Source organism: Mobula birostris, chromosome 26 (assembly GCF_030028105.1).
Source record: "Mobula birostris isolate sMobBir1 chromosome 26, sMobBir1.hap1, whole genome shotgun sequence".
Lineage (NCBI taxonomy): Eukaryota > Metazoa > Chordata > Chondrichthyes > Myliobatiformes > Myliobatidae > Mobula > Mobula birostris.
In genome coordinates this window covers 29,172,995-29,187,065 of record NC_092395.1, presented here as the reverse complement: position 1 = coordinate 29,187,065, position 14,071 = coordinate 29,172,995, and the positions used below count along the sequence as shown (strand labels likewise).

General features: G+C 44.3%; 1 protein-coding gene across 1 annotated transcript in view; it reads right to left on the bottom strand.

Moving 5' to 3' along the window:
- acsbg2 (acyl-CoA synthetase bubblegum family member 2) overlaps positions 1 to 14,071 on the bottom strand; it is a 76,426-nt gene that overhangs the window by 7,520 nt on the left and 54,835 nt on the right. The window contains 4 exon segments of the mRNA XM_072244427.1: positions 1,394 to 1,533; positions 6,247 to 6,464; positions 7,989 to 8,222; positions 9,776 to 9,957. Coding sequence (XP_072100528.1) covers positions 1,394 to 1,533; positions 6,247 to 6,464; positions 7,989 to 8,222; positions 9,776 to 9,957 — 774 coding nt within the window.

The following is a 14,071-nucleotide window of genomic DNA, read 5'->3' as shown; positions in this document are numbered from 1 at the left end:
TATAGCGAGAGGGTTCGAGTACAGGAGCAGGGAGGTACTACTGCAGTTGTACAAGGCCTTGGTGAGACCACACCTGGAGTATTGTGTGCAGTTTTGGTCCCCTAATCTGAGGAAAGACATCCTTGCCATAGAGGGAGTACAAAGAAGGTTCACCAGATTGATTCCTGGGATGGCAGGACTTTCATATGAAGAAAGACTGGATGAACTGGGCTTGTACTCATTGGAATTTAGAAGATTGAAGGGGGATCTGATTGAAACGTATAAGATCCTAAAGGGATTGGACAGGCTAGATGCAGGAAGATTGTTCCCGATGTTGGGGAAGTCCAGAACGAGGGGCCACAGTTTGAGGATAGAGGGGAAGCCTTTTAGGACCGAGATTAGGAAAAACTTCTTCACACAGAGAGTGGTGAATCTGTGGAATTCTCTGCCACAGGAAACAGTTGAGGCCAGTTCATTGGCTATATTTAAGAGGGAGTTAGATATGGCCCTTGTGGCTAGGGGGGTCAGGGGGTATCGAGGGAAGGCTGGGGCGGGGTTCTGAGTTGGATGATCAGCCATGATCATAATAAATGGCGGTGCAGGCTTGAAGGGCCGAATGGCCTACTCCTGCACCTATTTTCTATGTTTCTATGTTTCTATTTACAAAGACAGGTGTGTAAAAAGGGCCCAAAGGATCACTGGGGACCCAAGTCACCCCAACCACAATCTGTTCTAACTGCTACCATCCGGGAAACGGTACAGCAGCATAAAAGCCGGACCAACAGGCTCCGGGACAGCTTCTTCCACCAGGCCATCAGACTGATGAACTCACGCTGATTTGAGTGTACTCTATCTTACATTGACTGTTCTATTTATTATAAATTACTATGAGTGCACATTTACTTGGAGATGTGGCGCAAATTTTTACTCCTCATGTATGTGAAGGATGTAAGAAATAAAGTTAATTCAATTCAATAAGAGATTCGTTTCCTTACAGGCAGTCACAAAACAAAGAACCTATTTAAAAAAGATCATCAAACACCCAATGTGCAGAGAGAGAGAGAAACAGATTGTGTAAACACTAGAAGTAAATGAAGTTTGTGAAAGAGGCACCCCAGAATGTTAATGTAAGAAATGTTTGCTATTGCAATAAATTAGAAAGATAGTCTTCATATTGGACTTAAATATCTCCCTTTGAATAACTGGACTTATAGTTTGGATGAATTAGGTAGAATTAGGAGAGCTCAAAGAGAAATAGTAACTGAGAAGTGAAATCAGGAAGCGAGTTCAATGTGCTTCCTTGCCTCTTGGCAATTTTTAACCCCTCTACTTCACCCATTCCTTCACATAGTGATAATTACTGTGCTAAATAGCTTATTGAACATAGATTACTAATCAGGAAAAAGTTAATTACCTTCAGTGTCAATAACATAGAGAGGAACTTGCGTTTGTCTCCGATCAGCATAGCATTGCTGATGATTGGTACACGTTCCTTTACAGCGTCCTCAATGGGAATAGGCGGTATGTTTTCCCCACCGGCGGTGATAATCAACTCTGTCACAGAGAACACCGCTAATTAACAAAACTGGGCGTGTTTGCACACACAGCATCTTTAAAAACCCTGCCGTGCCTCAAAGCCCTCTGCAGACAACTAAATACTTGCCTAAATAGTTGTAATATAACATCACTTTAGTCAGTTATAGCAGGAGTCCCCAACCTTTTTTGCACTGCGGACTGGTTTAATATTGACAATATTCTTGTGGACCGGCTGACCCAGGGGGTGGGGGGGTGTTCAAGTTGGGTTAAACTGACCCCAACATGTCTTTTACAGTTAGGGTTGCCAACTTTCTCACTCCCAAATAAGGGACAAAAGTAGCAGTCAAATACGGGACATGTGTTTATCCTGAGAAAGACTACCATGACCATGAAGCCTTGCGTGGGCACCTGTGTGCACATGCACGTACCTGCCAATTATTTTTCCACAAATCGGTTTTGGCTTAATCTTCCTGACTACACTGTACATACATTATTTCTACTTTATATAGGCTGTGTACTTATCCTATCATTCCTGCTTTTACTATATGTAAGTGTTATTTTAGGTTTATATAGAAACATAGAAAATAGGTGCAGGAGTAGGCCATTCAGCCCTTCGAGCCTGCACCGCCATTCATTATGATCATGGCTGATCATTCAACTCAGAACCCCGCCCCAGTCTTCCCTCCATACCCCGACCCCCGTAGCCACAAGGGCCATATCTAACTCCCTCTTAAATATAGCCAATGAACTGGCCTCAACTGTTTCCTGTGGCAGAGAATTCCACAGATTCACCACTCTCTGTGTGAAGAAGTTTTTCCTAATCTCGGTCCGAAAAGGCTTCCCCTCTATCCTCAAACTGTGGCCCCTCGTTCTGGACTTCCCCAACGTCGGGAACAATCTTCCTGCATCTAGCCTGTCCAATCCCTTTAGGATCTTATACGTTTCAATCAGATCCCCCCTCAATCTTCTAAATTCCAATGAGTACAAGCCCAGTTCATCCAGTCTTTCTTCATATGAAAGTCCTGCCATCCCAGGAATCAATCTGGTGAACCTTCTTTGTACTCCCTCTATGGCAAGGATGTCTTTCCTCAGATTAGGGGACCAAAACTGCACACAATACTCCAGGTGTGGTCTCACCAAGGCCTTGTACAACTACAGTAGTACCTCCCTGCTCCTGTACTCGAATCTTCTCACTATAAATGCCAGCATACCATTCGCCTTTTTCACCGCCTGCTGTACCTGCATGCCCACTTTCAATGACTGGTGTATAATGACACCCAGGTCTCGTTGCACCTCCCCTTTTCCTAATCGGCCACCATTCAGATAATAATCTGTTTTCCTATTTTTGCCACCAAAGTGGACAACTTCACATTTATCCACATTAAATTGCATCTGCTATGAATTTGCCCACTCACCCAACCTATCCAAGTCACCCTGCATCCTCTTAGCATCCTCCTCACAGCTAACACTGCCACCCAGCTTCGTGTCATCCGCAAACTTGGAGATGCTGCATTTAATTCCCTCATCCAAGTCATTAATATATATTGTAAACAACTGGGGTCCCAGCACTGAGCCTTGCAGTACCCCACTAGTCACCGCCTGCCATTCTGAAAAGGTCCCGTTTATTCCCACTCTTTGCTTCCTGTCTGCTAACCAACTCTCCACCCACACCAATACCTTACCCGCAATACCGTGTGCTTTAAGTTTGCACACTAATCTCCTGTGTGGGACCTTGTCAAAAGCCTTCTGAAAATCCAAATATACCACATCCACTGGTTCTCCCCTATCCACTCTACTAGTTACATCCTCTATTACATACCAAATATGTTATTGGTATGATTTGGTAGGATATTTTTTGAGTCTGGGAATGCTCAAAAATTTTTCCCATATAAATTAATGGCAATTGCTTCTTCGCTTTACGCCATTTCAGCACGAAAGGTTTCATAGGAACGCTCTACCTTAGCGGGGGAAATACGGGACAAGGGTGGTCCTGTATGGGACAAACTAATTCAGCCCAATATATGGGATGTCCCAGCAAATACGGGACAGTTGGCAACCCCATGTTCAAGTTCAACAGTGCGTGACAGAGAATGAGGAAAGGTGCAGCTGACTCATACCGTTTCCTCGTGGCCCAGTAGCACATGCTCTGCGGCCCGGTGGTTGGGGACCGCTGAGTTATAAAGTCATCCAGCACAGAAGCACAGGCCACTCGGCCCACTGAGTCTGCTTGGACCATCAAAATTCATTAATATTACCCCAGTTTTATGTTGCTGACATTCCCATCAGTCACTCGTCTACATTAAGGGCAACTAGGGTTGCCAACTGTCCCGTATTAGCCGGGACCTCTCGTATATTGGGCTAAACTGGTTTGTCCCGTATTTCCCCCGCTAAGGTAGAGCGTTCCTATGAAGCCATTCGTAAGCCAAAATGGCACAGAGCGCAAAAGCAATTACCATTAATTTATATGGGAAAAATTTGTGAGCGTTCCCAGACCCAAAAAAATAACCTACCAAATCATACCAATAACACATAAAACTTAAAATAACACTAACATATAGTAGAAGCAGGAATGATGTGATAAATACACAGCCTATATAAAGTAGAAATAATGTATGTACAGTGTATCAGAATCAGGAAGATTAAGCCAAAACCGATTTGTAGAAAAAAATCAGCACGTACACGCATGCGCACGTCACTCATGCACACATAGGTGTCCGTGCAAGGCTTCATGGTCATGGTAGTCTTTCTCGGGGTAAACACAAGTGTCCCGTATTTGACTGCTACTTTTGTCCCTTATTTGGGAGTGAGAACATTGGCAACCCTAGGGGCAACTTACAATGGCCAGTTAGCCTACCAACCCACACTTTTCAAAGCGGGTCGAAGTCAGAGCTCTGTGAGGAAAGTCACACATTCATAGGGAGGGGTGGGTGCACGGAACAGGTGCTGCCGGGGGTGGTGGCAGAGTCGAATACATTGGAGACAAAAGGGAAGTGTCTTGGAGTGCGATAAAGAGTCGGCAGGACAGCATGGACTGTTCCACGTTCTTGCGTGTCAACTCCACGACGGAGATCAGGACAGGTCCTGGGTTGCTGCCGCTGTGCAACACAAAGTCTGCCAGCTGTGACACTATACCATCCTAGTTAAATTCAGGATGCTGCTTCCGGGTCTGCACCTGGATGAACAGAGTCTGTGGGGAAAAAATTCCACCGGGACCAGAAAAGAAATACTCCCACCTCCACAAAGCTGAGCTTCAATTTTTGTCCACCGAACTAACTGCAGCACTGCACGAGGTCAGCTGTTAAATAGGGAGGGGAATGCCCCGTGTCTGAAAACACCAGCAGAGGGCTGCACAGGAAGCTGACTGACTATCTGCAAGCCCCTGGACCTGACAGCCCTTTCACAGTAGCCTCTTCAATGAGCTGTGACCTCACCACCCCACAATCACGATGCTGCCGGATCCCTACCAGCAGACAGATCAAATGTTACACTGAACTGCAGGGCGTGAGCCGGGGTCTTTCCCAGGCCTCCGTGTCAATCGTCTGCCGGATAAAGTCATCCTCATTCCGGAATGCACTCAGACACAGCACAGCACTCACTGACCCAGGAGTGCAACACAAAAAGGATCCGTAAGCTGAGATAAGAAATCCCTCCCTCACCTCAGTCCTGCAAAAGCAGCCCATTCCTAGCTCCAGATTCCCCTAAGAATGTTAAACCCACTAAAAACATTTTGTTTCCCAAAAAAAAAAACAGCAGTCATCTTTCCAGGTTCCAGAGAGGATAGTAAACATACTGCAGTCTTTCCTTACAAGACATCCCCTTGATCTCACTAATTAAATCTAGGAGCCTGTTGGTGAAGAGACAGACTGGTGCCGTGTAACCAGAACACATAATTACATAGTGGCAAACACAGAGGGAATCACCACTGGTTTTAGAACACAGAACAGTACAGGCCCTTCAGCCCACAATAATGTGCCAACCTTTTAACGACTCTGGGCTCAATCTAATGCTTCCCCTCCTCCCATTCTCTTTCATCTATGAGCCAGTTAGTGAGTTGTGGGCATGCTACATTGGGACTGGACATGTGGTGAAACTTGTACAATCATCACTGGTTTGATTTGACGCTAATGACATATTTCACTGTATATTTTGATGTAGCTGCGACAAATAAAGCTAATCTCTCTTAAATGTACCCAATATGTCCTCTTGTTGGGTTCATTTAACCCAACAACCCTGGCAGCAGAAACCACGCACCCACGACTCTCTGTGTGGAAAAATCCAACCCTGATATCACCTCCATTCCTTTCCACCAAACACCTTAAAATTATGCCCTCTCGTGTTACTCATTTCCACCGGGGGGGGGGGGGGGGGGGGGCAAAAAGTTGCTGCGTGGCTATCTGTACCTCTTATCATCTTATACACACCCCGAGCAAGCCGCATCTCATCTTCCTTCACTGCAAAGAGAAGCATGGACAGGTTGAGCAAGCTGAACAGAATACTCCAAGTGTGATCTAATCAGAGTTTTACTGGGCTGCAACATTACCTCACAGCTCTTGAACTCAATCTCCCGACTAATGAAGGGCAAAACACCACTCGCTTTGTTAACTACACTACCAACTTGCACAGCTTAAGAAAACACAAATGGAAAATAAGACAGCAGCATATTTGGAAGTGAGATTTTGCCTACAATTGCACAAAATTGTCATTTGATAGATATTGAATCAAAGGAAATACCTTTAATTCTTCCTGTTATATAGAGAAAGCCATTCTCGTCGTGTTTTCCCAGGTCTCCCGAATGCAGCCAACCATCCTCGTCAATCGCTTCTTGCGTCTTATCCTCCATGTTCAGGTACCCCATGAACAGATGCCTGCCCCAGAAACAGATCTCGCCGCAGCCGTCCGCGTCAGGGTTGAAGATCTTCGTCTTACAGCCGGTCATCACCTTTCCACAGCTGAAAGACATTAAATCGTTAACCGTGGAAAAGTAAAAGCAAGTCGAGGGTCGCAGACCCCACCTGGGTACACTGGTGCTGCCAGAGCATTTTCTTATGTTGCATTGTATGAGGTGAAGAGCGGAGGCCACGGTGTTTTCTTTCCCCATTCTCCCCTAAATATACCTTCTGTAATTTGTAGTCATTAACGTCCCATTTTGAGGAAGCCTTTGAGAAGGTGATAAGGAGCCTATTAAACTATTATTTGTGGCGGTAATGCACCATTAAGCTGGGTGCCAACTGCCATAAAACAAGATGAAGAAGAAGACTATTAAACAAAGTTAGAGCGTATGGCATGGGGGGGGGGGCGGTAATATAAAGGCATGAACTGCAGATTGGCTAACAAATAGAAAATAGGTAGGAATAAACAAGTAATTTGCAGGTTGAGAGGCTATAACCAGCGAGATGATGCAGAGAATGGTGCAGGGGCTGCAGTTGTTCTGGATGGCAGACATTAGGCATAATACATCCAAGCTCACTTAGGTGGCAGTGTGGGTGGCTAAGATGTAGACAGCCTTCGGGGACAGAGACCAGCTAAATGAATGACAAGGACGTGGCCAATGGAACGGCATGAAGTAAGCCACTTTGGCAGAAAGGATATTCACGAAATACGAGAGACTGAGAGGTTATAAAGAGACTAGGTGTTCCATCGTCAAGGAAATGTGCACAGGTCTGTCTCCTTACCCAAGGAGGGCTAGGCTTGTAATGCAAGGAACTGGTGATCCAGACTGATTACCAGGGTGGTAGATTCCTAAAGGACATGCAGATGAAGAGTTGATCTTTTCCTTGGTGGTGTCTAGAAACTGGGCTGGCAGTTTCAGAATTCAGGCCTTTCAGGACACAGAAGTAACTTCTACACTCAAGGACACGAAGCTTTGGAACTCTATGCCCAAGGTGGTTATGGGGGCCGAGTACATTCAAGGTAAACAGTGAGGGATTCAAGAGAAATGGGGCGAATGCAGAAAGTGCAATTGGGTGTTTTTTGCTGACACCTTCTGAGGGAATCTTTCACCCACAGCTTTAATGTCACCTCCTGTGCAGTGCCTCGGGTAGAAATTGATGTGTCAAAATCCTCTGGACATGTAACTCATGAATGAACACTCCAAGGAAGAAGTTAGCTTCATTAGCAAACTGCAGATTCTACCCTGGGTGAATCAACCGACTTGGCCTGGCATCTCTGGCTCAGTAACACACACAAAATGCTGGAGCAGCTCAGCAGGCCAGGCAGCATCCGTGGGAAAGAGTAAACAGTCAACTTTTCCAACCCAAAACATCACCTGATTACTTTTCTCCCCCATAGATGCTGCCTGGCCTGCTGAGGGTGGGTAGGTGTGTGCGTTTGTGTACCTCATCAGGAGAGGACAGAAAAAATGCACTGGAGAATCTTCTATGAAAACATATCAGATGGGGCAGAAAGAGATTTCAGAAACATCGCTAATATTTGATCTAATAACTGAAATGCAGAATGGAAAGATGTGATATTACCTTGAAAGTCGGAAGGAATTCGGAACTGAAATGGTGTGTGGTCCTGAGCTCTCACTCATTCCGTACAACTCATATATGGGGATGTTGAGACTGAGGAAGAACTCCAGTGTGTCTTTGGTAATTGGAGCCGCTCCAGTATAACACTTGGTGCAACGATTCAATCCAAGTGCATTCCGAACCACTTTGAACACCAATTTGTTGGCTAGACGGAAGTTCCAGGATACTGCCATGTTTCTGAAAAGATATTTCCCTCGATAAAGGCTTTGTTATCATATAAAAAGGTATATAAATATGCCTTTTCAATGCATTGTGTTTTGGCAGTGACAGGGAGGACTAATTTTTAATGAACTGCCCTAACCCCCACGAACCAATAACACCATATTTCGGGCTCACCCCTACGCTCCTCAAAGCAGAACCCTATTCTTAATGACATGTGCATAGCAGGCAGAGGCTGCATGCAAACTGGGAGCAAGGCTCAGCATTAACCTGGAACTTATCCAAAAGAAGCCAAGGCCCCAACAAAGAGCTGGAATACCTGGTTAGTTGCACTTTTTCTTCAACACTTATAATTCGAGGCAAGGAAAGGGCAAGAAAACTTAGAAACGTTTCAGAAGTTTGATGACTGCTTTCGACCCATGCAGCAGGAACCGGGGTCGCAATTTCACTTACGCTCTTTCTTCCTTTCTCCTGACTTAGTTTCTTCGGGTTTATCATGCCATGTCCCAACTAATCACTGTCTGAACAAACTCCGCTTGAAGCAACTTTTAGATATTTCGATAAGCTGCATCATATTACGAGTGGAGACTCTGATTTTCCTATAGGTTGCCTTGTTATTTACACAGCTCACTTAAGGCTTCACCTTAGGTCATTTCACTATAGACCTGAGTAAAATGGCTGAAGAACTTAACACTCAAAGTGCACTTATGTATAAATTATATACCTTGAGATTTATCTGCTTATAGACAGCCACAAAGCAAGAAACCCAAAATAAACAAATTTTAAAAAAGACCAACACCCAATGAGCAGAGAAAAAAAAACAAATCATGCAAACAATAAAAGCATTCAGAATGAAACGGCGTCAATAGACCCAAGGCCTGGAGTAGCTGGAGCAGACCCACAGCCTCAGTGTCAGTTCATTACACAGTGGGTTAAATTACCGCGGAGCTCACAGGCACCAACCCCGGAGGAGGGCACGGCCTTAGCACTGAGGAGGGTGGAGTAAATGCCGCGGAACAAAAGCAGCCCCGACCCTTGCCTCCGGTCCCGACCCCCGGCCTAGCATTTAAACTGTCCAAACACCGGGTCGTCCCCGCAGCGTTATGCTCTGGGCTTGGACCCCACTACCACGTTCCGGACCATAATCGGCCTGGCGTTTCGATGGATCCAACCTCACTCCTTAAATAAAACATACCCAGGCTGGAAAATACCTGTCAGTGACCCATTACCAGGCATCTCACGAGATGCATAGAGGGAGCTTGGTACAACACAGTAAACTTAATACCCCTAACTGAGAACCTGCAATGTTTTTTCTTGTGGCTCACAGATCTTTGCATCGATCAATGCAAACACGTTCGATTAAGTTAACAAAATGTAAGCAGTTAAGATTTAAAATCTTAATGCATCGAAAAGTTTATCCATCAAGTGAAGTTTTTTTAAATCACAGGAAACAAAAATAAAATAGCTAAATTCACAGCTATTCCTGCAAAGTTATGATTAAAATACCAAACTGATTAGAAATTACAAGACCAAACTACAGTACATTTAGAAAGCTCCAATCCCATACATACCCATTCATGCGATCAAGGTTGGTTTTCAAACCGACATCCTTTGCCCAGGAAGCCACTTTCCTCCTTACGGTTGAAGATTTTGCACTTACTGTCTTCATTTTCTCTTGCATCTTCTCCCAGACACGAGGAACACCCATAAATGCCGTTGGTCGCACCTCTCTCATGGTATTCACCAACGAGCCCTGAAGTAAATTAGAATCAAACCAAAAGTTATTCTTACTGTTCACTACAAGCCCTGACACAAATTATAATTTGAGACAAAAATTAAATTCTTTGTGGATATGAAATTTATCTTTATGGAATGTGTACTTTGAAATATTCATACCTAAAGCATTACACAGCATTTATCAAGATGTTAGAGGTATTAAGATTATTTGAATCATACAATTCCTATTAGAGAGATACATTTCAATAATTAATAATTGCGTTTTGTTCAGAAGCCTGAAGCAGGTGGGTGCACAGCACTCCTATTAACATTTTGCATTTTATAATGTTAAAACTCTAATTACAACACTTCATGCTATTGGTGGAGCAACTTCCACCAACAAACACATTACCCCTTGGAAAATCTCGGGCACAGAATGGTTCCTAAACAGCACGTGCTGTCCAAAAAGCATTTTAAAGTAGTCAAATAATGAAGGGTGCTCATCTAAACTCATGTCAGAATGCACCTTGAACATTTAAAATAATAAAAAAATTAACAGCATGGGGGCGTGCAGTTATATTGACCCTCATTTGCATGGGATCAATGGTTTTATTTTATAATTAACAATCCAAATACACAAGCAGTGATCCACCTGTCTTTATTATTGCTACTGCTGAGCTGATTCAAGCAGGTAATACCAGAGTCAGAATGCAGTTAAGCCCTGATAATCTGCTACTCCCAGGGTTTTGGCGTGCCTCCTGGTTACTGGAGGCCACTCCTATTAGTACCCCAACGCAGTCTCAGCTCACATCCCTTACAGGCTATACGCCGTATTTTCTCCGCTGAACCCGCTAAATTTTAAGGGAGCGTGTGAAACAGGTCATAGCAAATTTCAGTTTGCATGCGCAGTCACGAGCAGCCAACCTTACAAATACGTGGATAATGAGGATTTAGCGCACTAATGAGTGAACTAGATGTCAGGTAAATCGGATTTACAAACAAACAAGTGTTTGATTCAGCAGAGTTTTACTGACCAAACTACCTAGTCTGTATTCACCTTTCATGGAACAATGCAGCGCAGGAGCAGGTGATAGGTCTGGGCCGAACACAATGGCGAATCAAACCAGGGGTACCCAAGCTGGGGCCCACAATATCCCAACACAGTCTTCTTTCAACACACACAAAATGCTGGAGAAACTCAGGCAGCAACTATGGAAAGGAGCACAGTCAATGTTTCGGGCCGAGACCCTTTATCAGGACTGGAGAAGAAAAAAGATGAGGAGTAGAGATCAAAGGTGGGGGTGGGTGGGAGAGGTTGGAGGGAGAAACACAGAGTTCATTCACTCTTTTACAAGCTACGTGTAATATTTTCCACTGAACCCGGTAAGTTTAAAGGAGTGTGCAAAACATGCTCCACAGCATAAAAAAGGTTGGGAACCCCTGAACTAAATCACTTATTGGCATGTTGCATCAGATACATATTTTCATCAAGCCTAGTGCGGTAATCTTTAATTATTTATTGAGATACAGTGCAAACAGGCCCTTCCAGCCCTTAGAGGTGCGCCGCCCCAGTTTAATCCCAGCCTAATCACAGGACAATTTACAATGACCAATTAACCTACCGAACGGTTCGTTTTTGGACTGTGGGAGGAATCCAGAGCACCTGGAGGAAACCCACACTGTCACGGGGAGAACATACAAACTCCTTACAGGCAGCAGTGGGAATTGAAGCCAGATCGCCTGTACTGTAAAGCATTGAGCTGACCACTACGTTAGCGTGCTGCCCTTCTTTAAGGTATCTAATTCTATCACCAAAGGCCCGATATTTGTAATATTTGAACACATCTGGGTTACTAGGTTATGTACGCACTATGACACTGGTGGATGCTGTGCTACAAAATGCATGACAGATATTTATAAGACTATGAGAAACAATGACGGGTAAAACAGTCAGATATTTTCTCCCAGGATAGAAATGTCAATAATTAATGGATGTGCATTTAAGATGAGATGGTTATGCTTAACAGGGATGCGTGGGGCATGTTATTGTTTTTAAACAGTGAGCCTGGTGGCTACCTGGAATGAGCTGCCAGGGTAATGGTGCAAACAGGTGCAGTAGTGGCATTTAAGAGGATTTCAAACACATGGATATGCAGGGAAAGGAGAAATGCAGGTGCCATGGAGGCAGAGGAGATTTGGTTTAATTTGGTGTCATGTTCGGTACAGACAACATGGGCCTGCTCCTCTTCTGGGGTCTCTGCAACATATCCAACACTGAACCATAAACACTGACCTCAGCAGGAACAAATATTGTTTCTGGTTTCTCGTCAATTTTTCTGGCTGCCTGTGTGCAGATGATCCTTTTCCATTGAATTAGTAACGTAATTGTTCCTTCCGCACACTGAACACATTTTGCCAAAAGCAGGATACAAGTCCCGTCTGTGGAAGTCACATTTCCTCCCAGTGTTCCAACAGTCACATATCCTTAGGGTATTTTTTAGCCTCCAGTTGAACCTTTTTTCAGTCACCCCTACAGGCATTGTTGTATTTCACTCATATTCTTTCCTGCCGATTCACTAATTACTTTAAGCAGAAACTCTGAGCTTTCTAACATGTAACAAACCTCACTTTTCCTTGAGGCCAAGTTAGTTTGACAAAACAATCTGTTATGCGTCCTTGAATCTGCAACTTCAAACACATCTAGCTCAAAGCTTTCTTCCAGCAATTTCACCAACTTTGGCAAATTTTCACAATGCATTTCTGTTTGGACTATACGATTTACTAGTCTTTAGCCCTCTTCTGTTAAATTTGTACAACTTGGTCCAAGTTCCTGGGAATCCACATCATGGATGACCTCACCTGGTCCCTTCATATCATCTCCCTGAACAGGGTGGCAGAGCAGTACCTTCACTTCCTAAGGAGATCGAGGCAAGCAAGAAGACCCCCACCCCCTAACCATCTTACCCGAATTTTACAGAAGCACCATTGGACCCTAGAAAGGACTGTGAAACAGCTGAGAGGATCACAGGGGTCTCCTACCAACAATCGTGGACATTCAGTGTAGTTTTTGCATTCTTTCATGTAGCACCATGGTCCTGAAAAACGTTGTCTCGTTTTTACTGTGTACTGTACCAGCAGTTATGGTCGAAATGACAATAAAAAGTGACTTGACTTGATTCATCAGGAGCGCTGCATATGCAGGGCCCTTAGTGTTAACAAGGATGCCAACAATCCATCCAGCATCCTCTGACTTTCTACCATCAGGCAGGAGACTCCGATGCATAAAAACAAGAATGGTCAGGATGGGAAACAGTTTCTTCCCTCAGGCCGCAAGGCTCCTGAACTCCCTGCCACTTCGCATTTGAAGCGTCGCCCACTGGTCAATCTGTTCTGTACCTTACAGTATTTAATTTATGCACTTTACTTTGTCCTATTTATGCTTAATTCACCTGTAGACTTTATCCTTATTTTCCCAAGTTATTGCGTACTACTGTGCTTTACACCCTGGTCCAGAGAAACATCTCGTTTGATGGTAACCATGTATATAGTTAAATGATAATAAAATTGACTCGACTTGAATACCTCTTAGTGGCTCGAAGAACTGAGAAAATTTATATAAATGTACTATCTAGTATTTGTCCTCCTCTTTAGCCCAGCAAAGACTCTTTAAATTTCTACAAATGCATGGTGGACAGTGTCCTGCCCCCTTGCATCACCGCCTGGAGACTCCAACGTACAGAATTGGTAGAGGCTGCAATGGGTTGTAGATTTAGACAGCATCATCATGGGCACAACCCTCCCCACCATCAAGGACATTGTCAAAAGATGATCTCTCAGGAAGGTTCATCCATCATTAGGCCATTTGGCCAATCAAGCCTGCTCCGCCATTCAATCTCGGCTGATCGATTTTCCCTCTTCTCAGTGCCACTCCCCGGCCTTCTTCCCATAACCTTTGATCCCACAGCCAATCAAGAAACTAGCAATCTCCATCTCAATTAGATCCAATGACCTGGCCTCCACAGCAATTCCACAATTTCACCACCCTATGGATAAGGAAATTTCTCCGCATCTCTGCTTTGAATGGACACCCCTCTATTCTGAGGCTGTGCCCTCTTGTCCTAGACTCCATCACAATGGGAAATGTCCTTTCC